This window comes from Sturnira hondurensis, unplaced genomic scaffold, assembly GCF_014824575.4.
Source record: "Sturnira hondurensis isolate 20B ecotype Veracruz unplaced genomic scaffold, ASM1482457v3 Scaffold0017436, whole genome shotgun sequence".
In the NCBI taxonomy this organism is placed as follows: Eukaryota; Metazoa; Chordata; class Mammalia; order Chiroptera; family Phyllostomidae; genus Sturnira; species Sturnira hondurensis.
In genome coordinates, this window is record NW_028090067.1 from 16,923,551 (window position 1) to 16,948,783 (window position 25,233).

At 59.0% G+C, this 25,233-nt stretch overlaps 2 protein-coding genes across 5 annotated transcripts in view; one reads left to right on the forward strand and one right to left on the reverse strand.

The window, feature by feature from the left end:
- The first annotated feature begins 595 nt into the window (after positions 1-595).
- MAFF (MAF bZIP transcription factor F) lies at positions 596-11,329 on the forward strand. 2 transcript variants are annotated; one of them, XM_037068182.1, is made up of 3 exons: positions 596-854; positions 9,158-9,224; positions 9,806-11,329. In XM_037068182.1, exons 1-3 carry the CDS (start codon positions 613-615, stop codon positions 10,250-10,252), a joined length of 756 nt encoding a protein of 251 aa, XP_036924077.1. In that variant the 5' UTR covers positions 596-612; the 3' UTR covers positions 10,253-11,329. The 2 variants fall into 2 exon arrangements, with proteins under 2 accessions (XP_036924077.1, XP_036924078.1); XM_037068183.1 differs by lacking the exon at positions 596-854 and adding an exon at positions 6,875-7,233.
- A 1,928-nt stretch (positions 11,330-13,257) lies between these two features.
- The window catches only part of TMEM184B (transmembrane protein 184B), a 44,660-nt gene continuing 32,684 nt past the window's right edge, over positions 13,258-25,233 (reverse strand). For 2 of the 3 annotated variants that reach the window (XM_037067908.1, XM_037067910.1), the window contains exons 4-10: positions 23,275-23,365; positions 22,703-22,778; positions 19,869-19,960; positions 18,850-19,019; positions 18,213-18,407; positions 16,324-16,344; positions 13,258-15,413 (exon numbers count right to left, since the gene is read on the reverse strand). In XM_037067908.1, coding sequence (XP_036923803.1) covers positions 15,172-15,413; positions 16,324-16,344; positions 18,213-18,407; positions 18,850-19,019; positions 19,869-19,960; positions 22,703-22,778; positions 23,275-23,365 — 887 coding nt within the window. In that variant the 3' untranslated portion in view covers positions 13,258-15,171. The remainder of the gene's footprint in view (positions 15,414-16,323; positions 16,345-18,212; positions 18,408-18,849; positions 19,020-19,868; positions 19,961-22,702; positions 22,779-23,274; positions 23,366-25,233) is intronic. The other variant, XM_037067911.1, reaches the window with a different exon arrangement.

The following is a 25,233-nucleotide window of genomic DNA, read 5'->3' on the forward strand; positions in this document are numbered from 1 at the left end:
CTCGGTGTGTTTGAGGAGCAGTGAGAAAGGCAATGGGGCTGAGGAACAGGGGTGAGGGCAGAGACAGGCTGATCCCTGGCGCAAGGAGGAAGGGAGGAAAAGGGATGGAGCAAGGCTCCTGGGATTGGGCTTGAAAACTAAGATGGGGGAGACTGAGAGTATGGGTTGCTGGGGTAGGGCTGACATCAGGAGGCGGTTTTTGTCTGTGTGGAGAGTGTTTGCCGTCCCCGTCTGGCACCCACGTGGAAGGAGCGGTGGGCACTTGAATCATGAGTCAAACTCAGAGAAGTGGCTTGGCTCTAGAAACACAAATTTGGAGCTCACGGGCTTATAGATGGCATTTGAAACCACGGGATCGGATGAGATCACCGTGGCAGAAGGTGTAGGTCGAAAGAAAAGGTCTGGGACTGTCGACTGTAAAATGAGCCAAACGACACCTTCACCCACGCGGCTTTCGCGAGGTGTCACGTGAACACAACTAGCCTAATAGGGATTGAGAGTCCCGGGGCGGGGCCTAGATGTGGGCGGGGCCTGAGTGGGCGGGGCGGCGGAGTTGAGGAGCCCAGAGGCCGCTCAGGGGGGTGACGTCACCTCATGACTGGGTTTTTATGAATGAAAGGAATCCTGTGCGTGAGTAATTCCGGGAAGCTCGCCTTACAACTTCGCAGCGGCCTCCTGCGCCGCCCGCCCCACAACAAAACTCAGCTTGTCGCTCTCGGGAGCCAGGCTCAGAGCGACCAGCGGTCGGCACCGGAGGGCAGACGGACCAGGGCGCGGGCTGGACAGCAGCCCGGACGGCAGGCAGCGGGACCCGAGCGTTCCAGGGGCACCAGGAGAAGCGGATCCAGAGAAGGGTGAGGATCGCGGGTCCGGGACGGGAACCGGCGCGCGGGGCCGAGGCAGCAGGGTGTCTTCGTCTCGGGTACGTGCCTGGGGCGGGTTGCGGAGCCGGCTCAGTCGGCGCTCCAGTGTATCCACCGCTCGCTCAGAGGGTTGGCGGGAGGGGAGGGGCAGAAGTCCGGGGAGCGAGTAGGGGCAGAAGCGAGCTTGGCGGGGTGCGGAGGTGATGGGCCTCTTCCGGGGGCGCCGGCCTAGAGGCAGCGAAGCCCAGCAGGAAGGGGCATCGAGGGCCGGAGAGCGTCAGCGTCTGCCCAGGCGGGGCCGCGGGCGGTGTGTGCACGTACGTGACTCGGTGAGAACAGTCCCTGGACTGCTGCCCGAAAGCCGGGCGTGCTCGGTTTGTTTACGCAGGGCGTGTGTGTGTGTGTGTGTGTGTGTGCGTGCGTGTGTTCCCTGGCTTGCGTCCTGAGTATCCTGCCTGATGCGTGTGCGACGGAGGTGTACTGTAGAGGGAAGGAAGAAGGGAGGGAGGGAGGGAGGGAGGGAGAGGGAGAGACGGACGGAGAGGCAGCCCGCGCACTCCCAGGCGGTTGAGCACCCTAGGGCCTGTGTACCAGCCCTGCGTACCCTGGAAGGAGTGTGCCCAATGAGTAAACGCGGGATAGGGACCTGAGCTAGGGAAGCGGCCTGGTTCGTGGTCACACGGGGTCTGGGAATTCTCAGGCTGTCTCCTTTACACTAGTGGCGCTGGTGCATCCCCTGCTGTCGCGGAGTTTCCCAGCGCTGGGGCCATGTGACCTCGGTGTTTGTCCCCTGCCCTGAGCCGGAGCTTGTAGCCACAGGGTGGGACAAAGTGCCAAAGACTCCACCCCGAAGGGCTGGGGGTGAGACAGGTGGACCCTGGGGCCTGTCCTTCATCCCCAGGGTCTTCAGTCTCAGGAGGAAGTGGATACCCATAGCAGAGCGGGAAGGTAGGAAAGAATCCTGGGCTTCCTCTATTTGGTAGCTATTCTGGCTGGTCTGGGTTCTGGAGCTTGTACCTGTTGGGTCTGGGAGGGTGAGACTGGAGGATGGGGTGGAGCTGGTTTCTGTCCTCCTGGTAGTTTCAGTTACAAGTGGGACTAGTCTGACATACTTGTTGATGGCGGGACCTGAGGATCTAGTTGAGGAACTGGGCCAGCTGGACTTCCCAGAGTCCTCATCCTGGGGAGGCATGGTCAGCAGGTAGTGGGGCAGGTGGTCTCAGTGCATGAAGGGCTAATGTGTAAGAGGTGGGGGCCCACTCTAGCCCTAACGCCCTTTATCAGCCCTGCAGAAATCTTCCATTTAGCCCAGTAGCCTGAGAGATGGGCCAGGGCCTAGGGATTTCTTGGTTCTATTCTACCCTCCCCTTCTTCCCAGCTGCGGGGCTACAGAATCCTGGAGGGTAGTCAGTGGAGTTTGCTGGGATGAAGAACCAGATGACCTTTTAACTTTGAATCTCTGAGCCCTGGTGGGTTCTGCTACTGCAGTGGGGAACCTCAGCATCCCCATCTGCAGCAGGAACTCGGGACATCCAGGTGGCAGGATGGGGGTACAAAGGGGGAGGTACGGCAGCCTCTACACACAGGCTTTTTCCCAGGAGAACTGTGGGAGAGACAGCAGAGCCAACGGCCCCAGGCCAAGGCCAGGGATGTCCAGGAATGTGTGGGATTCGAGGAAGGGAGGTGGGCCTCCAGAGCACAAGAACCAGTCAGGCCATCCTCAGAGCTGGGTGGGAAACATCCCTGAGTAGGGCTGGGGGTCAGAGGACAAGGGGAAGGGGCTGGGTGGCTCAGTCACTGGTGGGAAGCTGGCACTGAAAGCTTTGACCTCCCAGTGGGTCACACCTGGTCTCTACGAGAGCCTGGGATGCCACGTGGGCTCCCTTGGCACCTGTACCTCCCTCAGTCCTGATGCTTTTAGCCTGCACTGCCAGGGGCCCTGTCCTGGACGGACGCTGGCGACGAGACGGTGACCAAACCAGATCCACAGTCTGCCCTCTGGGAGCTTATAGTTGACGAGAGGAGGCAAAGTTAAAGGAAGAGCTGCTGAACTCAAGATAAAACCACAGCGGAGCTGGGTGGTATGAGAGGGAAGTCCCTGTGGCTTGCAAGTATAGGCATACCTCATTTTTTTGTGCTTTGCTTTAAAAAGTGCACTTTGCAGAGACTGTGTTTTTTACAAATTGAAGGTCTGCGGCAACCCTACATGAAGTGAGTCTGCTGGCGCCATTTTCCAACAGGCTCCCATAATGGTTAGCATCTTTTAGAAACAAAGTCTTCTTTAATAACGTTGTTTTTTTTTTAGACATAATGCTATTGCACACTTAAAAGACTACACTGTAGTGCTATATGCACCAGGAAACCAAAAAATTTCTGCGACTTGCTTAATTGCGATATTTGCTTTATTTTGGTGGTCTGGAACCACACCCAGAGTATCTCCAAGGTAGGCCAGTAATGGGGCTTCAACTTAGCTGGGGCAATCAAGGAAGGCTTCCCAGAGGAGGTGACCAGTGAGCCAGGTTGTCAGATGGAGTGAGTGATGATGGTCTGTGAAGCCCTAAAAGGCAGAGGGGGTGATTCATCCTTGGCCTTTCAGGGCGTTCGGGGTTTGGCACACAGTAGGTGCTTCTTGGCATTGGCTGATTGAATGAATGAATGAGCACTGGGTCCAAGAGGATCCTGGAAGACAGTGGACAAAGAACATGACTGAAGCCCGAAGGCCCCACTGTGTAGGCTAGGGGGGTGGCTGGCATCACAGGGTTTTGAAATGGGCTGAACATAGGTTTGTAGGTTTGTGCCAGTAATGATTCTCTGACAGCCTTGGGGAAAAATAGATGGTGGGGTCAGAGGTGGAGGCGGGCGAGACTAGAAGCCAGTGAGGAGGCAGCTATGGTCATAGTTCAGCTGAAAGAGGAAGTGGTCCCTGGCTGTGCAGGTCGAGCAGAGGCATAGTCAAAGCTGCTAGTCTCCAAGTTTGTTGTTCTCGTGCCCCTGCCTCCAGGAATCCTTCACTGATTTCCTTTCTTTCTCTAGGATCTCCACTGTGCTAGTGGTCTTGGGGCTCCATTCCAAGCCAGAATCTGACACTCTAAACTCCAAGATTGTTAGGCTGGAAGGCACCTTAGGCTTGGTGGGGGTCCGGCCTGTTGGGAAAGTGAGGCCCACAGAGAGGGAACGGCGTACCTGAAGTCACACAGCGAGTGTGACTGGGCTGCAGAACTGGAGCTGGATTCCCAGGGCTCCTGCTGTCCCGGGGTGCTGAGCCCTCCCAGCTCCGCTCCCCTCTGCAGCAGGGAGGAGGCTCCACCAGTGCTGGCTGCCAAGGCCCGGGGAAAACACATTTTTTCCCTCTGTCCTCACAGAGGAAGCAAAATGGTTCAGCAGCCAGAGAGGAGCCCATGCCAGTGGGTGGGCCGTCTGCAGGATGTCCCTGGAATGGACTTGGGGGGGGGGCAGGAGGGAGGGGACTGTGGGAGGTCTTGTGGCTGCAGACTGGGCGGGGCGGCTGTCAATCTCCCAAGAGTAGTTTATTCTTCATGCCACCAAAAGAATGTTAGGAACCTGCAGCCCCTGGAGGTTGCTCTGCTGGCCTCAAAGCGAAGAAGCTGTGTGTGTGTGTGTGTGTGTGTGTGTGTGTGTGTGTGTGTGTGTGTTGGCTGGCACTGAGGAAAGAGCCCTGAGCTGGGTTTCAGGACTCCTGGGTTCCAGCCCACCACTGCCACCAAACAGCTGCTCAGTTGTCTCAGTGACAGAACGAGGAGGTTGGATCAGCCACTGTCTCAGGCCCAGGGACTACCTGCCATACTGGCCAAGGCAGCCTGGTGGAGGGTCCAGCTCCGAGGTTTCTAGCAGCCCCTGGCCTGGGGCTGGAGGCCGAAAGCCTAAGTTCATCAGAAGGTTCCCCCTTCTTGTGACTTTCTGTGATTGCCTGACTTTGCTGACCTAGGGACATTCCTGGGCAAACATGAGTGTCTCAGCTGACACCCAAGCTGTGGGTGAGGGGGCTGAGGCTAGACAGGAGGAGGAAAGAACAGGTTCAGAGCCTCCCTAGGGCCTAAAATTACTGAGAATCGCAGCGGGCCCCGTGGGTGGGACGTGCAGTCATTGTATAGAAGGGGGTGGGGATGATGGTGAGAGAAGCCAACGACCTGCCACTTCTGGTCTTATCTAAGCCACCTGTATTGTACACACTAAAGCTTCTGTAATCGCCCCCACTTTACAGGTGAGGAAACCAAAGCCCAGAGAGGAGAAATGACTTGTCCAAGGGGCCAAGCCCCCAAGGTTCTGCATCAGCCATAGCACCCAATGCTTAGCACCCAGCACCCAACAGGCTCTCAGCTAACCTATGTAGGGAGAGGCTCACCCTCTCCCACCAGGTGTCTCTGCACTGCCCAGATTGCCAGTGTCACCTAGCACCCAACTCCCCCTGCAGCCGGCAAGGCGGCCTGGCTGTCTGCAGATCCCTGGCAGACCCCACAGGAATCCTGGCACGTCCGAGAGTGTGGCCTTAGAGACTGGCCAGTCCAGCCTTCTCTCCACAGAGATGAGGAAACACAGAGGGGGTGCCCTGCCAGGGAGACACTGGGAGGAGGCATGAGGCCCAGTGTGGCCTCAGTCCTGCACTCCACCCCGATTTAGCTGTGTGACCTGAACTGCTCTACCTACTGACCTCTCTGGGCATTATCTCACAGGCTGTTGGGAGGGTCAGGATTCCGCAGTCAGACTCCCTCCTGATGTGAGGGCTGGCAGCCACTCCCCTGCTGTGTGACTTCAGATGTTCCTCCCTGGGTCTTCTCCCCTCCTTGCGTGAAGCCAGGAGGTGGGGGCCTTTCCTTTGTGACCCCAGGCGGTGGGGAGATGCTGAGTAGAAGGGAGACCCCAGTGATTGCTGCAGGCCTGGCCCCTCCTGGACAGACTCAGCTTTTCTCATGACCCCTCAGGTGCTCAGTGACCTCTACCCTTGGCTCCACCAAACCTCTGAGAGCAGGTATTATTTTTACAGACAAGTGGAGACTCAGAGAGGTGGAGTAGCTTGCCCAAGGTCACACAGCCTTGAAAACAGAGATGGGACTCAAACCTGGGCTTGACTCTTAATCCAGTGCTCCTTTCCTTATTTCCCATGACCGACCTGGCGGCCAAGCAACCTGAGGACAGAGCTCCTTCTGCTCCTGTCCCCTCCTCCTAGCATCTGGTACCAGCCCTGCCATGCAGACGCCAGGAAGCAGATGAAAAGGAGGAAGAATTGGAGATGCAGCCAGGAGGTTTTTCCCTTGATAGTGTTCAGCTGGGCTTGGGCTTGGCACTTGGTTCGGACACTGACAAGCTGGGTGACAACGGACGGTGTCAGAGACCGTACCCATCCCCCCCGCAGTGGTGCCTGCTCTCTGCCAGGCCCCACCTGGTGGCCTCAGCACCCAGACCTGCCTCGGCCTGGTTCCTGCTTGTGGAGCTCCCTGACTGGTGGGCACACAAGGAGATAGACTGTTACAATGCAGGGGAATACTTTACAAGCCCTAGGCGTCAGGGAGGGCTTCCTGGAGGAGGAGATGTCTACAGCCAGGGCAGAAGGAGGAGTAGGAGTCTGTCAGATGAAGGCGGGGAGAAGTGTCACAGGGTGTGGGGTAGCCCAGAGGCAAGGAAGTGTGGGGTGGGAGGAACTGAAAGAAATTCCACGTGGCTGGAGTGCAAAACAGAGGTGGGGAGCAGTGGGAGATGAGCCTGGGAGCCATGCGGGGGGCCTGGACCCTGTCCCCAGGGTAGTAGGGAGCCATGGCAGGTCCACATCTGGGTGATGACGTGGTCAGACTCACGTGGTGGAAAGAAAGATCCTCTGAGCATGGCATGGAGGATGAGTGGACACACCAGGACCTCCCTGGGAGGGGGTGTATTGGGGGAAGGTGGCCTGCACTGAAGGGTAGCATGGGGAGGGGGTGGATGAGGGTCTCCTGGTGGTGTCTGTGACAACAGGTTAGGGTCCAAACTTGGGACTTTCTGGGCCTCAGTTTCTTCCTCAGCTCTGCCACCAGGGCGTGGGTGGCTCTGAAGACCCTCCTGGCCCCAGGACCAGCATGGCTGCCTCTGTCAGGGGATCTCTTGAAGGGCCAACTTCCCTTTCCTATGCCAGTCCTCGCTTCCCTCTGGGCGTCAGATCCCACAGCTGCGTGGGCTGGAGGGGCTAGGGGATTTCTAAGAAACCCTGGACTGTCCCCACCTCGGCCTGAGTCACGCTGAGAATTCAGCAACCATCACTTGAGCTGCTTCTGCTCTGTGCCAGGCACTACTCAGCACTGGGGATACCGCAGCGGACAGGACAAGATCCCTGCTGCCCAGAGCTGGCCTGCTAATGGGGAGGCAGCCACTGAACAAATAGGTAAATACGTGTGGGTGACAGTGATTACAATACACAGAGTGAGACGTGCCATAGAGAAACCTGAGGTAGGGAAGGGAGGGTGTGAGCATGCGCACGTGTGTGTGGGTACGTGTATCGGGTATCGAGTGAGAACATGCGGTGTGAAGAGAGACCTGCAGGAAGCAAGGAAGCACGTGCTGTGGCTATTTAAGGGAAGGGGACGAGGGGCAGGTGGCAGAGCCAGCACACAGGCCCTGGGGAGCCGCAAGTGGAATGTTTTAGGAGGCGGGTGCCGCTGAAACGGGGGAAGCGAAGCAGGAGCTGAAGTCAGGCATTTGTGAGGCCACATCACTAGCGCCTCATGAGCCGCTATGGTGACTTGGGCTGTCATCCAAGTGACATGGGAGCTGAGGGAGGGTCCTGAGAGAGGAGTGGCCTGATCTGACTTAACACATGGCCACCCTGTATCACCTGTGGGGAAACTGAGGCACAGAGAGGTTCACTGACACGCCGGAACCCCACCACTGGTGAGTGGGACAACCTCTGACAGGCCCCAGGCTGTCTGGTGCCCAAGTCTGTGCACTTTCCATTTTCCCACCGAGTCTCTGCGAGACGCCTGGCCAGCCAGAATGGGTCAGAGGCCAGGCCTGCAGACAGCTCAGGCCACCAAGATCTGGAGCTGGGTTTCAGCTCCTGCCTAGTGAGGATGACGGGATGCTGGTCTCGGTCACCCTCCTGTCCGCTCCTCAACTCCATCACAGTCCCATGGGCATTAGCAGAGGAGGAGGGGGAAATCTGGGAGACGGTGCCCTTCCCAGCCCAGAGCAATGACCACTGCCCGCAGAACATACCTTCCAGGTCTCCCCAGTGCCAGGCACATGCCAGGGCAGTGCTGGATTCGCTCCAGGCTGCCCCTAGGTAGGGGAGGCGTTTCCAGAACACAGGTCTGAATGAGGGGGATCTGTTCAGGGGAGAGAGCAGGGGCAGGATCTACCGCATTTTGCCGGGGTGCTGATTGAACCTTGTGAAACGTCATTGACTAGGACACATGCTTTCTGTGTACTTTTCTGTATGTAGTTAGTGCTTTAATGAAAAGATTTTTATTTTTTTAAGATTTTATTTATTTAGGCCCTGGCTGGTGTAGCTCAGTGAATTGAGCGCAGGCCTGTGAACCAGAGGATCGCGGTTCGATTCCCAGTCAGGGCACATGCCTGGGTTGCAGGCGGGTTCCCTGCAGGCCAACTCCCAGCAGGGGACACACAAAAGGCAACCATACATTGATGTTTCTCTCCCTCTCTCCTTCCCTTCTAAAGATAAATAAATAAATAAAATCTTTAAAAAAAGATTTTATTTATTTATCTTTAGAGAGGAAAGGAAGGAGAGAGGGAGAGAAACATCAATGTATGGTTGCCTCTTGTGAGTCCCCTGCTGGGAACTGGCCCGCAACCCAGGCATGTGCCCTGACTGGGAATCGAACCACGATCGTGTGGTTCGCAGGTCCGCTCTCAATCCACTGAGCTACACCAGCCAGGGCAGATTTTTAAAACATAAAACAAAATACACATGCCTGGGCCCTGTGTGGAGGAATGGCTGGGGCGGTAGGGGTGCCCTCTTTGGTGCACACTTACTGAGAACTTACCGTGTGCCAGGCGCTGAGTTCGGCACATTGATGCGGCGGTAGGACAAGGCCTTGACCCTCGTGGACTCACATTTTAGTGGAAGGGAGGTCGGGGGGAGAGAGACAGACCATGAGCAAACCCCCAGACATCAAGTAATTGCAGCAGAGGTGACTGTCAGGAAGGTCAGCAAACGAGGTTAAATGACAGGACACCAGTGGGTGCCCTAGCCGAACAGACCTTTTGAAGACGGGCCCTGAGCAAAGATACATGTGAGGAAGAGCTGCCATGGGAGACAAAAAGTGACCTTGGTCTCCTCTCTCCCCCAGGTCTCACCCCCGGAGGGCACCTCCTGCCAACATGTCTGTGGATCCCTTATCCAGCAAAGCGCTGAAGGTGAGGAGGTGGCTCCTGCCCTTCCCAGTCCTCCCCCAACCCGCCCAGCCCTACCCCACCCTGCCCAGGCTGGGCTCCCGAACCCACTTCCCCTTCAGTACCTGGAATCCACAAGGGCCGCCCAGCAGGCATCAGACATTCATGAGGTCACAGCTGGAAACCAGGAGACTGGGCTCTGGCCTTAGGCTCTGTCCCCCACTTCCCCTGCAGGCAGGTCACTTCCCTTTCTGTACCTGTTTCCCCATCAGAACAGTGTCCGCTGGGCTGGAGGACTTTAGAGGCACTTTCTTGGGCTTCTTTGGCTGAGTCCTAGCCTAGTCGCTGGGTCAGGATTTGAACTGCACTCTGGGGTGACTCCTTTGTGAGCTCTGATCCTGGTTTGGCCCGGTTTCCTATCTGCGGGTACCGGCCCCACTTGGAGGTCTTGGAACAAGTCCAGCCACCACCTCTATGCCTGTGGCAGGGGAGGTGTGGGGAGGTCCCCAGCACCTGATGCGTGCCAGGCCCCGGGCACACGGCCCACAGGCAAGGGAGCGACCCTGGGCCTCGGTTTCCCCATGCGTCCACCGTGCTGCCTGCAGATCAAGCGCGAGTTGAGCGAGAACACGCCGCACCTGTCAGACGAGGCACTGATGGGCCTGTCGGTGCGTGAGCTGAACCGGCACCTGCGTGGGCTCTCCGCGGAGGAGGTGACGCGACTCAAGCAGAGGCGCCGCACCCTCAAGAACCGAGGCTACGCGGCCAGCTGCCGCGTGAAGCGCGTGTGTCAGAAGGAGGAGCTGCAGAAGCAGAAGTCTGAGCTGGAGCGCGAGGTGGACAAGCTGGCGCGGGAGAACGCCGCCATGCGCCTGGAGCTCGACGCCCTGCGCGGCAAGTGCGAGGCCCTGCAGGGCTTCGCACGCTCAGTCTCCGCCTCCCGCGGGCCAGCCGCCCTGGTGGCGCCCGCTAGCGTCATCACCATCGTCAAATCGGCTCCGAGCTCGGGCCCCGCCCCAGGCCCCGCCCCCGCCCCCGCTGCTTGCTCCTAGTGCTCGCTGCACCCTGACCACGCCCCACTCCCAAACCCCGCTCCCAGTCCCCAATCCCTTCCCGAAAAGCCTGAGCACAACCTCTGTCCCCAGGTGCCATTTCTCTGCAGCCACCAGCCCTTGTGGTTATCACAGGTCCTCTCCCCAGACCCTGTCTTCCTCGTGCAGCCCTTGACACTGGGACCTAATAGCCCTGGGAAGGGGCGAGTTTGGTGAGAGAGGAGGTAGGATGGGGTTGTGGTCAAGAGTCTCCCTGGCCCAAAGGTTCAGTCTTTTTAGACCGGGAGGATGGGATACGGAGCGGACTAGGTTACAGAAGAGCCATCAAGGAGAAGAGGGCCACCCCTCACTTTGTAAACTGTTTGCTCAGACTGTGCCAGTGGCCCCTCCCCAACCTCCTAGCATGCAGCACTAGGTCTGGCCCTGTCGTCCTGTGGGACTGTCCCGCTGGGACGCTGATGCTCCCACCTCCCTTCGGGCCTGCGGAAATCACCTGGTGAAGCCCCGTGAACAGGTGGGGAAACAGGTCTCCGTGGATGGGCCACATATGCTTAGTGGTCGAACTGGGTCTCCGAGCCAAGTTCTCCCACTGCTGCCTGGAGATCCCAGGCTGTGACTGTCTTGGGAACAGTGGGCTGAGACTGAAACCGGTGGAAGGGCCTCTGTGGCCTGGGAGACAGCGGTGAGCCGAGATAAGAGAAGTAGAGGGAGAGAGAAAGTGACTCAGATGGAAGAGAGGGAAGGCGCTGGCCAGCCAGAGAGAAAGGGGAGATGAGAAGGCAGATCCTACAGTCTTACAGCCTGGGCTGAGGGGTCCCCACCTCTTCCCTGTGACTGTCCACCCCAGGTGGGGGCTGACTTACGGCCATTGATTATTTGGGGAAGCCCAGCCCCCCTCCCCCTCCCCACTCTTTATTTATTGCACGAATAAGTTATTCTCTCCAGCCGGAGCCCTAGTGCCCACCCCCTGGGAAAAGTGGCATGGGGCCCTGAGCTGGACTTTATATTTTATATCAGCAAATAAATCACATTTTATCTTATATTTAGGGAAAGCCGGATAGCAACAACCAAAAAAAAGTTTTTAAAAAAATTGCCCGGCCCCCAGAATTTATTTATTTTCTGACTTACAGTGAGCGAGCTACCCGCCTTCTGTATTTTGCAGACTCTGAATAAAGACAAGTTCTCTATTTCCACAGTGAAGAAGTGTACGCCCTGGTTTTTTGGGGGTTCTAAATGAGGGGCCTAAGATGCCGTTGTGTTTTCCCACCCCAAAAAGTTTGCTCCGATTTGCAAATAAAAACTATGCTGCCCTGGCCGGTGGCTCAGGTGGTCAGAGTATCATCCCAGACACCAAAAGGTTTCAGGTTCGATCCCTGGTTGGGGCACATACCTAGGTTGTGGGTTTGGTCCCTCACTGGGATGCGTAAGGGAGGCAACTCATCGGTTTCTCTCTCCCGCTGTTTTTTCCCCCTCTCTTCCCCCAACTTCCTCTTTTCCTCTCTCTAAAACCAATAAACATACCCTTGGGTTCAGATTAAAACAATCAAACAAAAAAGCTATGCACCATCACTACTAGCTCTTACGTGGCTGGGGTGGGTTGGAGGGGAACACCCAGACAGATAGTGCCCAAACGTCTGTCCTTCCCTCTGGTGCCTGAGCCAAGGACCTTCCTTGGGGAAGATGAAGCCGGGGGCACAGTGAAACATGGGGTTAAGTTTCCTGGGCAGCTCCTCAGTGTAAACACAGTCCCACCCAGAGAGGAAAACTCTCAGACTAAAGAGGCATCTTCCCAGCACTTTCCCATTGAGGCCTGATTTTCTACAGCCAAGGGGAAAATCTTTCCTGCATGTTCCAGAAGGCATAGGCAGGCAGAGAGAGAAGCGGTTTCCTCAGTCCCAGCCGGCTGGCCTAAAATGCAACTGTTTCCCATCCAAGGCCCAGGCAGACAACAGTCCACTGCGGCTCAGGGAAACGGGTTTGAATCTACGTGAGCATTTTCCTAGCTGTGTCTTTCGATGACTCATTTAGCTTCTTGCAGCCTCGGTTTACCCATGTGTACCAGAAAGGTACTCTGAGGGCATAGGTGTGACCTGCACTGGGACCTGGAGGGCTGCCGGCTTAAACACAACAAAACCATGCCCCTACAGTGAGGGTTGCTTCGAGGCTGGGAATGGGGGTGAAGGCAGCAGGGCTGGGAGAGGTTGCGGAACGTGATTGGGGAGTAAAGGCCCAACCACGTGGGGGGGCGTGGTCCACAGGCCTCACCCAATCCTGAGATGCTGAGCTAAGGCCTACGGAAAAGACCACCGGAAGCTACAGGAGGATGAGCTAAGGCTGGGAATTTCCCCCGCCCCCGCTGCATTCCCGCGTGCCTAAGTCAGCTCAGCCAGGCTCACGGCCAGGGCCGAGAAGGCATGCGGAGATGGCGGCAGGACACCTGCCCTGGTGGGTGGGGGCAGTCCCCGCTGCCCAGCAGGCTCTGTTCCAGGCCTTGCCCCTAGTGGGAGGGTGGGCTCAGGGAAGCAGGGACAGTTTGGAAAGAGTGAGGACCTCAGGAACTCTCCTCAACTCCCTGAGAGACACCTGCCAGTGGGCGCTCCCGTGTCCTGCAGGCCACGTGGGGAGGGGGCGACACTGTCCACTGGAGGCCTAGACCCCGATTTTAGTCTCTGACAACATGAATCCCCCCATCACCTACACATTACATAGTGGAAGGACCAGTTTCCTAAAACACCCCTGCCCACACCACAAAACCCACCCTGGACACACCCACAGGGGTGGGAAGAGGCAGGAAAAAAAACCTCACCCACAGGCAGAGATTTCAATACAATCTATATTATCTCATATATATTCCTCTCACTTTATTTGCTCACTTCTGTCACGCACTCAACATGTCACAGAGACCAAAATAGAGCGGCTTTCCGGTGGGGCTCGTGGCAGTCATAAGCGAGATACAAAACTAGGGGCTCTGTCTCTCATACATCATACAGTTAATTTTTCAAGTATTTTTTATGTACAAAGAACTACTCTATCAGGAAAAAAATTTAAAAAAAAAAGACAAGTTAGGCGACGAATCCTAGGAGTAAGGGTGGCATGGTCAGGCACGAGTTCCCAGCCCCGGCTCCCTGGGGACCGCTGGCTCCCTGCGGCTGAGCTGGAGGGCAAGCCAGGGTGGGCATTGGCTGGGGGCAGGGAGCCAGCTGCACACTTTGGCCTGGAAGGGGAATCAGAGAGACCGATTCACGGAAGGAAATAGTGGGAGTGGGGACAGAGGTCATTCTCGGATAGCCTGCACTGACCCGCAGCTCGGGACTGGCTGGCCAAGCCCACCAGACAGGGGCCCGAGGCTGGCCTTCGGCACCCCTCAAGCAGGCTGCTGCTCCTCCAGGGGACTGGCTTGGTCACAAGGGCCAAGAGCCCAGAAAGATTACTGGGACAGATCCCCAACTCGACCCTCACTCCAGGAGTGGCCAAAAAAGAGAGAGGTGCCACAGTGACATTCTGAAGCCACCAGGCTAGGCCCTCTTCGCTCAGCCTGCCCCTTCCCCAGGCTACTGCAGCCCAAGCCCACCACCACCTGGGGATGGGACGCTCTGCCTGTACACACAAGCAGTGCCCGCTGAGAGCAAACCCAGCCTGTATGGGGGCTCTGGCGCAGGGAAGCTCCAGGGGCGGGGTGCAGAGGCGGGCAAGGGCAGGGGACAGGTGGCCCTGGCCACCCCTGAGGCCTAAGGGTGCTTGGCCCAGCACTGCAGGATCTTCTGAGTGCCAGCAGCTTAATGGGGGGCGGGGGTGGTGTCTGGGATAGAATAAAGGCCTAGGGACGGGGAGCGCTCATATGTGACTAAGGCACAGAAGAGATGAGCTAGGGAACCAGATGAAGAGGACACCGGGCCCTGTGCAGACCTGGGGCCAGGGCCCTCCGCGGCACGCCCCGGCCCTCCGCCCTCCCTCCTCCAGAAGCTGGTCTGAAAGGTAGAGACTGAGATTCTCCCCAGGAAATGTGAGGGAGAAGCCCCAGCGACAGACCATGCCCCAGCCAAGGTTCTGATCACTCAGCCTGGGCAGGAAGCGGGGAGCCCCTGACCCTGTGAGCAAGCAGGAAGTAAGGACTCTGTCCAAAAATGCTCTCAAGACAGACCCCAAGGGGGCAGTGTGGGCTGCTGGCCGTCCTCAGCAGGCCAGGAGGAAGGGACATGAGACTGGCAGAGGTGCAGCCACAGAGAAGACACCCAGGGGCTCAGGGACCCCCGACTTGGAGGGGCTGCGTCAACAGAGGAGCACGGAGGCGCCTGAGCACCCTGCCCCAGGGGCCTGTGCTCCTGGTGTCCAGCTCTCATCGGGGAAGCACGCCAGGCAGTCCTGGGGCAGGAGGGGGTTCACAGGGGTGTTCCCTCCTCCTGCCCAGGTGAAGCTAATCCAGCATCAGACAAGGGGCGACAGGGGAGGGGACAGGTGGGGAAGAGCTGTATTGCACGGTGTTTGGGGGTGGGGCAGAGTCTTGTCGGGGAGGGCAAGGACCTGGGGACAGAGCAGAAGACTGGTCGCTGGTCTGCAACACAAGCAGACCCCTGGGGATCCTCAGGCTTGGGGCACAGCTGGTCCTGACATGCTGCTACCGCAGGACAAGCCACAGGGACATGGCAGTCGCTCCGAGGATCCTCTGCTCCTCACCCCGGTCCTGCAGGTTTGGCCTTGTGTAAATATTCCTGAAGGCTCGAGGGTGAGCCTGGGCTGTTCCCTCGCAGACAGCAACTGGCTGTTCCTCTGGAAGCGATATGTGAGTGTCTCTGGTCCAATAAATTAAAGGGCAATGCCAAAGCTGTGTCGGCCTGCCTCGTGGCCTGGACTCGAGGCTGGAGGGGGCACACCCTGCCTGGGGCCGAGGTGCCCGCCCTTCCCAGCAGCAGCCTCCACACCTAGAACTCATCATCAGAGCTGAGCAGGAGGGTCTTCTCGTGGTCTCGGGCGCCACTGAGGCTGTGGGAGCGTGCGAGGCCGTGGGCACCACCGTGCCAGTTGGGCCCCGGCTCCAGTGTGGACTGCTGCGTGTACTGCTGGTAGGCGGGAGAGAAGTTGTGGATGGCGTCCTGCACGATGTCGTGCGGGTTCATGGTCTCCTTGAGGCTGCTGGAGATGCTCTTCATGGGGGCGCAGCGGCCTGCAGGGCAGGGGGCAGGAGGCAGAGCTGAGGGGGCTGGAGCAGCAGGAGGTGAGGCGGCGAGGCCCCCCTAAGTCCTGGGACCGCCCCTGCCAGGCTCTTTCATCCAACCGCCCCCTCCTGGGACAGAGAACAGGGTCCTGCACATGGGGGCGTGTGCAGGAAAGAAATGGCCCCTCTGGCTGAGGCACAGAGCCAAGTGGAGGTAAGTAGCCACAGGGGCTGAGTCTGCCTGTGGGATGGGGCAGGGGTGGAGGCTGGCACGATGCAGGCAATGAGCCCAGAAGGCCCTAGGGAGGCGGGGCCAGGCCCAGTATCTGAAGGAGGGAGTGTTGGGGAAGGGGGCTTGGGAGCCAGGGGTGCCCAGGCTCCACGGGTGCCAGCCCCGCCACTTCTCCCAGGGGAGCAGACCAGGGACCTGCTCCATCAGGTCAGGTGCAGAGGGCTGGGCCAGCAGAGGAGGCCCCTCTCTGGGAGGGCAGGAGCCACCTGCCCTGATGTGCAGATCTAAACTCCCTCTCTGATGACCTGTCCCCACGGGCCCGGGGCCACAGAACTGGGCGGTAAGGGATGAGCCCAACTCGCACCCTGGTCTTCAGACTCAAACTCGCCTGCTCTCTGCACCCTCTGCCGTGGGACATGCCTAACGCCCCTGGTTTCCCGTGAATGACTGCTGTGCCCCAGAACCAAGCAGGGCGGATTCCAGGACAGCGAAAGACCAGGACAGATTCAGGCAAGCTCCACAGAGGGTGGCCCCAGGCAGGCAGATGCTCTGGGCTCTGCCACCCAGGGATATCCGTGGGGAAGGAGACAGGGGCACAAAGAAGAAGCCGCGGAGAGAGGCATGCTGGTGTGACAGTGACCAGGACTGGCGTGCAGGACAGACGTGCAGACTGAGAGCAGAACCTACCGTAAGGACCATATGTTGGCACTGCCCACGGCCAAACCCGGGGCAAAAGCAGGGCAGGCAGGGGAGGGGGAGAGAAGCAGGAGAAATAGAGAAGACAAGAGACAGCTGAGTGAACACCAGGTGCCCACCACTGAGGCCAGCGCACATCACTCGCCCCGCCACACCCAGCCCTCAGCCCCACCCACACACAGGCCACCCCAGCTCCTTTCCAGGGCCTGGGCGGAATGTCCACCTAGGAAAGATTCCTTCTGTGGCTGGGTGGGGCACAAATAGTGGGCACCCGAGCAGTGGTCGGAGATCAGCCTCCGGCCCTAAGTCAGGACCCCCATCCCCTCACTCCTCTTCAGGCCAGGCTGTAATTGCTAAGCCTATGCCCTGTGCTCCACAAACCTCTCGCCACTTCAGACAGGAAACTGGGGCTGGGGCTGGGGCGGGGGTTTCTTGTGCAGGTGGCTCAGCAGGCAGAGCTGGCTCTGCACCCACGTCTGGCTGGAGGGCTAAGGGCTGCACGCTGTGGTTAGCGGGCACACAACCAGCCAGGACCAGCACAGAAGGCAAGGGCGAGCAGCGGCTTTCCCTGGCTGAGTGGGGGTCCCTGCCAGAGCCAGACCACTGAGGGTAGGAAGACCGCCCAGGCACCCACTGAGCACCTTGGCAGGGTCACCACACACAGAAATGGCTCCCTATACATTTAAACCTTCACAGGCTCCAGGCACAAAGTTGACTTTCCCAAGGGCACAGGGTCTGTCAGGACCAGGGCCAAGGGACATCACCCTCAACACAGGGAAGGTGTTCCTCAGATCCTTCCAACTGGGGCCCAGGGGGAAAGCAGACTCGACACCAGCCGGCAGCGGGTGAGCCAAGCCTGGCCCTGAGGAGGTGTGTGGTCAAATACAGAAAAAGCGCCCCAGCCCCAGGCAGCAAGCGTGTTGAGTAAACACGGTCGGGTGCGAGAGAGTCAGGAGGCCTGGGGTACACAGTTCACGCCTCCAGCAGCCACTCGGGCATTCTGAGGCCTCCTCCCAACCAGGGAAAGAGCTGGGAGGGAAGGGGGTGGAGGTTGAGAAGTCCGGCCACAGGCCGAACCAGTGCCTCTCTCCTCTTAGTACTCGGCTCCTGGGGCCTGTGTTGGGCACGGCGGTGGGCCTGGGGAAGTGGGTTCCTGCCTCCAGCCACACAGGAAGGAGCTGCAGCGGCCAAGCTCCAGCGTAGAAGTGTTCGACCAGGACTCGCACCCCCCACCCCAGGCCCTCCCACCTCCTCCCTCCAGGTCAGGCCTTCCCAGACCCCTCTTCCTGCCCCGGGGACCACCCTCCCTGCCCAGCAGCTGCCAGAGGGAGCCCCGCCCCAAGCTCTGAAACCACACCCTGCCGGGCCCCAGCCTGGCCCAGCCCCTGCAGAATCTCTTGACCGTGGGGCCAGACACAGGCTTTTCAGTCTCTCCAGGGTGCTCTACTGTACAATGGCAGTTTCCAGCCGCTGCTCTAACAGAGAGGAAGAGCAACAGGTGTGAAAAGAAAAATACAGAAAAATTTAAAAAGCTGTTCAAAACTATTACCATCTGAGTCTGTTTCTGAGAAGTAATCAGGTTAAAGGAAAAAAAAAGAACCTTCGAGACAGAATTACAGGATAAAACGGGTAACTTGAGTTCAATGTCAGGAACCCTTAGGAGCTCATCTACTCCAACGTCTCTACCCTGACCTTCCCGGGGGGTCTCCGAACTCCAGACCTCCCGCAAAATGGGGGCCTGGCCCCCAAGCTACACCTACATGCAGCCCGAGGATTCCTAAGCCCTCCATGCCTGCAGGACACCAGGGGCAGGCAGGTCCCTGGGCAGAGCTGGGTGTGACCCTCTCCTTGGGAGTCATCGCCAGGACTGTGGCTCATACCTTGTGCGTCCAGTCTCTTGTCGGCATAGACCTTGTAGGTGAAGGCATGGCGCAGGGCCAGGGCCGCAAAGAACATCTCCACGCAGATGATGAAGTCCTGGTAGCCGGCAGCCACGGTGCCCTCACCCACCGACACACGGGCCGAGTGGATCTTGGGGATGGCCCCGCACTTCTCCAGGATGGCCAGGAGCATGCCTGGAATGGGCGGGGGGGTGGTTGTCTGGCCCAGGCTGAACCCCCTTCCCAGTCCCCCCAACCCCCAGCCAAATGCCAGGGTGGATGGGAGAAGGGCCCACATTTGTTTCTGTAGGGGAGGGCTGCCGACAAAGCTGAGGCCAGAGAGAAACTCCATGCCCCCAGCTGCTTTCTGGCCACCAGCACTGAGATGTCACGGACTACGCAGGGTCCTCTTGGTGGCCCCCTCCATGAAGCATCCCCACTGAAGCTCCTATCAAGGCACCTGAGGGCTCAGACTTCTCATCCAGTGGATGCCCAGTGGGTGGAGCTCCAGACTGGGACCAGCCAAGGACAGGCCCAGGGCCTGGACCCCAGGAGCACTGAGTATGGCAAGCAGAAGGGGACAAGGCTTGGGGGACAGTGTGCCACATGCAGCCTCAGGGGGCTAGGAAGGGCTCACCTTGCCAGAAAGAGAGGAAGATAACAGACTTGACCATGAAGAACTTGAGGACCGGGCTGTAGGGGCTGAGCAGCTCCCGCGTGGCGAAGTAGAAGAGGAAGAGGGCGTAGAGGGCCAGGCTGACAGAGACGTTGTAGATGATGGTCACGTACAGGTAGCCGCTGGCAACACTGTGGGAATGGGGGAGCATCCTGGCTCAGACCCTTCTGAGGGACAAGGGGCCTCCCTCATCCTGTGTCCCACCCCAATGCCAATTCGTATGGCTCAGCAGTGCTCCCCAAACCACAGAGAGGTGACCTAAGTGGTCACACCGTAAGAAGGGTGCAGGGGGTGCGCCCACAGTCTGGGACGGCCCCACCGCCTCTGCTTCACTCATGGGCGCGTCTGAGCCGTCTGCCCGCAGTTCTGGTGCCGACCTCCCGAGGGCGGGCACTGGAGAGGCAGCCAGTGTGGCTGGGGGTGGGGCACGCAGCTCGACAGTCAGATGGCAGGTGTCAGCGTGCCTGAGGCCTTGGCTTTGCTCCTTTCACCTGAGCCAGGTTACGCCCCGCGGAGCCTCGGTGCGCTCACCTGCCCCGGTGGGGCTACTGCGCACAGTTCGAGTGGCAGACCCCCAAAATGTTCGAGGACCGTTTACACAGGAGAGGCTTACTACCCAGGGGCTCTGACCCTCTTGTTCCCTGAGTGGAGAACAGCGGCCACTGTTCCGTCTGAGCCCGCCCCCAGGGCCCCAGGCTGTGGCCTGTGTGTGAGGCTGACGGACACTGAGGGATTGATCACTCCTGTGCTGGAAGTCGGGCCTTGTGCCACAGCCAGGCTTGGGCCTCAGGGCTCAGGGGTGCTGGGAGGAGTGAGGAAGGCTGGGGCCATCTTGGCCCCGGCTCACAGGAAGACCTGGCGTGTGCGTGTGTAGCCAGCCTGCGGCCACCACCCCCCCAGCTGGGGCAGCAGCCTCCATACGGAGCCATCTATCCTGACACCAGCACCCTCCCCACTCTTCCCTGGGGTCTGCTGCTTACTCAAAGTCGCCATCCCGGTACTTGCCGAAGGCCTGGAGGACCACGGTGCTGACGGCCATGAGCGGCTTCACCACACAGAACTGCAGGGTGGCCTGTGGAGGGAGGGGCGGAGGCCGAGCGTCAGGGTGTGGACAGACACCTCGTGACCAACACCTCCTCTGGCTGGCAGGCAGGCCTGCCCTGGATTCCAGGGGGTGAGGGAGGCCCAGTGTCCTCTCCCGAGGGGACAGCCATGGGAAGGGGAAAGTGGAATCCGTGAGACAGTGACAGTGTGACTCAGCTGCGTGAGGAGACAAGGACAGGAAAGGAGGTTGGGCGGTGGAAGGAGAGATGGAGTGGGAGGTGGGAGATGCCACTGGGGAAGGGGCCAGGAGGGATGAGGCAGAGACAAGGGGACAGGGAGAGGGAGCAGCTCGCACTGAGGCTCACGGGCAGAGAATGGACACGGCACGGTTCCGTGCCGGTGACAGGCAGCAGTGGTGAGGTGGCCAGGGAAGACGGGGCCCTGTTCGGGGACTGGCCACACAGACAGTGGGGACAGGTGAAGAGGCCCCTCATCCTCCTTGTCCACCCCAGCCTGGCTGCCTGGCCACAGCTCTGGGTCTGGGTCCAGGGTCTCTGTTGAGCTGGGGTCCTACTGAGGGTGGAGGTGACGTATGGGAGTGCAAGATAGGAAGCAGCCTACGGCAAAGGTCTGGGGTTCAGACCCGGGTTTGACTCCTGGCCTCGCCAGCTACCAGCTACAGAAGCTTGAGTGGGCGGCCACTTAGCCTCTGGCAGACGGACGCAGCCAGGTCCCTCATGACAGGGTTGCCATGCGGGGACTGGGGCATGAGACGGCAGTGTCCTGAGATCTCCCAATGCACACTTGGAGGCTCGGCCAGCCTGCTTGGCCCCTGAAGAGTTCCTCTCCCAGCCTCCCACAATCCCCCACAGAGGCCCAGAAGACTGGGGACCTGTGGGGCCCCTGACATCACTAGAATCACCTTTCTCTTGAAATCAACCATACATTGATGTTTCTCTTCCTCTCTCCTTCCCTTCCCCTCTAAAGATAAATAAAATATTTTTTAAAAATGTGTCCTTTATTAAAAAAAAAGAAATCAAGTCAGTCCAAGAGACAAGGCCCCTTCTGTGGAGGAGGGAGCAGTGAAAAGGGGGTACGCTAGTGTGGCTCTAAACAAGGCGAGGACCCGGGGCAGAGAGTGCTAGCTGACCCCAAAGTTCTGGGAGCTGGAGTAAGGCGTGCAGGGGAGCCCCAGTGGTGTGAGCTGTGGCGCTGCCACCAGGAGAGGCATGTGATGGGCGAGAGGTGCGACACCACTGTCGGCACACCCCACGGGTGTCCCCTGGCCCCCCCAACCCCGAGTAGGAGGCGGGACCAGTCCCTGCGGAGGAGGAGGGGGCAGTAGCCCACCGCGCTGGGCGCACGAGCTGACCTTAGGAGCCTGGCCACAGGCCGATGCTGTCCTGGGTCGGCTCACTTCATGCTGACCACAGCCCAGGGACGTAAGTACCGTCATCGCCCTGTGGCAGATGAGGGCGCAGAGGAATAGAAAAGCTGAAGTGACGGAGTGACAGGAGACTCGGGTCCCGGACAAAGGCCTGGTTCTGTGCCCCTGGGACGGAGCTGCAGCCTCCTCTCTGCAGCACGGCAGAGGGGTGCAGAGGCTGCTTCGGCTCTCTGTCCTGTTCCTACCTCCCTGTGCCACCTCCAGGAGCAACAGAGGAACACCCAGGCCCACAGGGCTGGGTGACTTTGTAACGGGGCAACCGAAGTGAGTGCTTGCGGGATCACACTCTGTACACAATGCAACCACCACAGAAGGCAGCCATGAGTCACGGGGGCCCTGAGCGGCCACAGCCTTCGGTAAACAATGGCTGGAAAGGCCCCACCCTGGGCCCGGGGTGGTTTTAACTCTTCCCCTGCAGGCCCAGTGGGCAGACTCTGCATTTGCAAACACCCTCAGGAAGGAAGGCCTGCAAGCAGGCTGGAGACCTGGGAAGCCCAGGCAGGCGCCTTGTGGGTGTGGCCGCACCCCAGGCAGTGGCCCTACCCAGAGTAGAGTGTAAAAGCCGCCCTCCAGCGGGTCACAAGGATGGGTTTCACCATTTCCCCTCCTGATTACTCTTGGAGATGCCTGAGGGGCTGGAAGGGGCGGTGGAGCCCCATAGGAGACTGAGTCAAGGTCAGGTCAGCTGGGCATGACACGTGACTCCCCCTCCCCAAAGGGGAGGCGGTGGGCATGGTGCCAGCACTGCTCACACGCTCTATGCCCGCCCTGTTCTTTAAACCATTCCTTCAGACAAGGATCATCACGCCCATTTTACAGAAGGGACTAAGGCTCAGAGGTCAGTCGGAGGAGAAGCTGGAACGCACACTCCGAGGCCGAAGGCCAGACAGCCAGGTCCACGCACTCGGCCACAGCGCCACCCTGCCTCCGCCCAGGCTGCACCAGACCACGGGCCACGAGGCAGAGAACGCCAGAAGCTGCTGGGCTGCCAACTGGGAAACGGGGCCGAGACCAGAGACTGCCTGGGCCTGTCTGGACCTCCTTCCCTCTGACCCCCACGGTGAGGCAGGTTCTCACTGAGACTCCAGACCCCCCACGCACTCCCTCCAATTCACACACACCGAGACTTGGGCAAATGCAGCGACGGGGATTGCACAGGCGGTGCCCAGCGCAGCCTGTGGCAGGGTCCTCGGGCCCTACGCCTGCCTCTGCCACTCTGCCAACCAGGGACGGCACAGCCCACAGCGGCCACTCCGGGCACAGCCCCAGGCTCCTGGTCCCTGGCCCACAACTCTTGACCCAGGCAGCTGCTGGGACACAGACCTGCTTACAGAACCGTAGGAATCCAATGGAGTAAGTCTTTCCCCAGAGGCAGCATGTGCCGTACACACAGCTGGACCTGGAAGAGACAAGCAGAGAGGGGATGGTGAGCAGAGAGCCAGGACCAGGGAAAGGGGGGCTGGGGGGCACCCTCCCTTACAGCCAGACAAGCCACGGCAGAGCAGGGTGGGGTGGGAATGGGGCACGGGGCCCAGGCAGCCTCCGAGGCCAAGTACAGGGAGACACTGGGGAGCATGTGTAGCTTCAGTGAAACGTGAGGGAGCAGGGTGGACGGGCCTCGAGGTAACATACCAACTTGAGAGGCACTGAGCGTAAACAGTGCAAGAGGGAGGAAGAAATAGGAGAAGAAAGGAAGAGAGAGGGAGAAAGAGCCAGGGAGGCCCTCCCAAGAGTCCCGGTGGATGACCTTGTGCAGGAAGTTCAAGAGCAGCACAACAGGTCAAGGCCACAGGCAGAGCGGGTCTGTGCATCCAGCTGCCGCCAGAACAGCTCGGAGAATGTCAGGCCCAGGAAAGGGGTGGTGCGGGGGTGCTTCAGGGGAGCTTTGTACTCACTCAATGGGCTTCCCTCTGATCTCTGACATGATGGAACTCTCCCCGCCGAGGTATTCATAACACAGGCTCAGGAAATTGTAGATGACCAGGGCTGTGAAAAGAGAGTCCACAATGAACCAGTCACATCAACTGGGTGGGCAAGCAGATGGCAGAATTCTGAACATCAATGAAAAGTGAAAAAACCCGCCACAGGCAGCAACAGGGAGCCCCAAGGGACAGAGACCCCACACAGCGAGGACGCTGTCTGTAATGAAAACCAGGCTAGGACGAGCAGTGCTGACCAGGGCGGCGCAGGCTCACTACTGCTCACTCTGCGAAGCAGAGCGAGGGAGGGACGGCCACAAACTCAGGACCATGGGCCAGCTCTAGGTTCAACTACGTATCAGCTGCACAATTTATTCGTCTTTTGCACCTTTTCATTTGTGTAATAAGTCAAAATTTCACAACAAAACAACAACACGTTCCCCGGCGGGGTCTCGGGAGACGTCCTAGGTAAGCACGAGACAGCGGCACCTTGATCCGCCCGGCAGCCTCTGGTGCACCTTCGTCTGCACAGAACGTGCGGGAACCGGGCACAAATGTCTTGAGAGGCTGGGTCAGCTTTTTCTGAATGAGGACGCAGCTGGACATCCCCACCAAGACACAAAATTTGCAATAGTGACCACCAGTGGAGAAGTATGTTGTAAGTACTACATTATAAATGTAGCAGCACGCTTTGGTGTCTCCTGGCGGAAGGGTTTCTGCTGGGTCGGCAGAGTGAAGGCGACAGCCCGCAGGGTGCGGAAGCAGAGGGGCGTGTGTGCAGGGGTGAGGAAGGAGAGGGAGCGTGGAGGGAAGGAGCAAGAGTGCGGCAGACAACACGGCCAAGGAAGGGTGCAGGAGCGTCAGGGCTAAGAGCACGGAGTGGGGAGAGGTGTCCAGCAAAGGAGCAAGGCCAAGGCGAGGGTCAAAATGGAGTCAGAGAAGGCTCCTTTCCATCCGATCCTGCCAACCCCTGCAGCCTGAAGACCTTCCAGGCTCCCGGGGCAGCCCCTCGGCATGGCGCTCAAGGACTTTCCGGAGGGTGACTTGGTCCCTGCCCAGCCACACGGGAGGCCGGAGCACATACAACCCTGGAGAGACGTTGAGGCGAAAGCTGGCCTTCAGCGATTTGGAAAGGGGCACATCTGGGGTGCTTTAAGCCACTTGCAATTGCTCTGACCTATTAAGGGCTCATGTCTCCAGGTGGGGTGGGGGCCCTCCTTATACCACCTGCCCCCACAATCCCACCCCGTTGTCCATGTCCACGAGTCCCTTTTCCTTTTTGCTCAGTCCGTCCACCCCCAACCCTCCCCCCCAACAGCTCTCCATCTACGAGTCTGTTTTGCTTGTTAGTTCAGTTTGTTCACTAAATTCCACATGTGAGGGAGATCCTATGGTATCTGTCTTTCTCTGACTGGCTTATTTCACTCAGCACAATGCTCTCCAGGTCCATCCACACAGTCACAAAGGGAAAATTTTCTTCTTTTCTAGGCCGAGTAGAATCCCACTGCGTAATGGTCCCACAGCTGTTTTGTCCACTCATCTGCTGATGGACACCGGGGCTTTCCTCTGGTTCCTGCTCCTGAGACGCCGGCCCTCGGGCCCCATCCCCAGGCAAGGCCTGAGGCAGAGGGGTCTTGCCCAGCAGAGACCAGACACCACAGGGCAAAGACTGTGCCCCCCAGGCCCTGTGCACGCCCTGGCCTTCGAAGTCTGTGAACAGCTAAGCCAGTGGCTGTTCCAGGCCATTCTGCGTGGGGCTGTCCCTCACACAGCCACGGTAGGCAGCACAGGCACAGAACCACTTCTGGAGTTCTGGGGACGTTCCAGGATCCCCCACATCTCCCTGCGGGTGCACGTTCTGGCCCCCCTGCTAACTCCCAGAGACAGACCCAGCGGAGGAGCCGCCTCCTTCTTGGTGGCCTCCTCTGCCCTGTT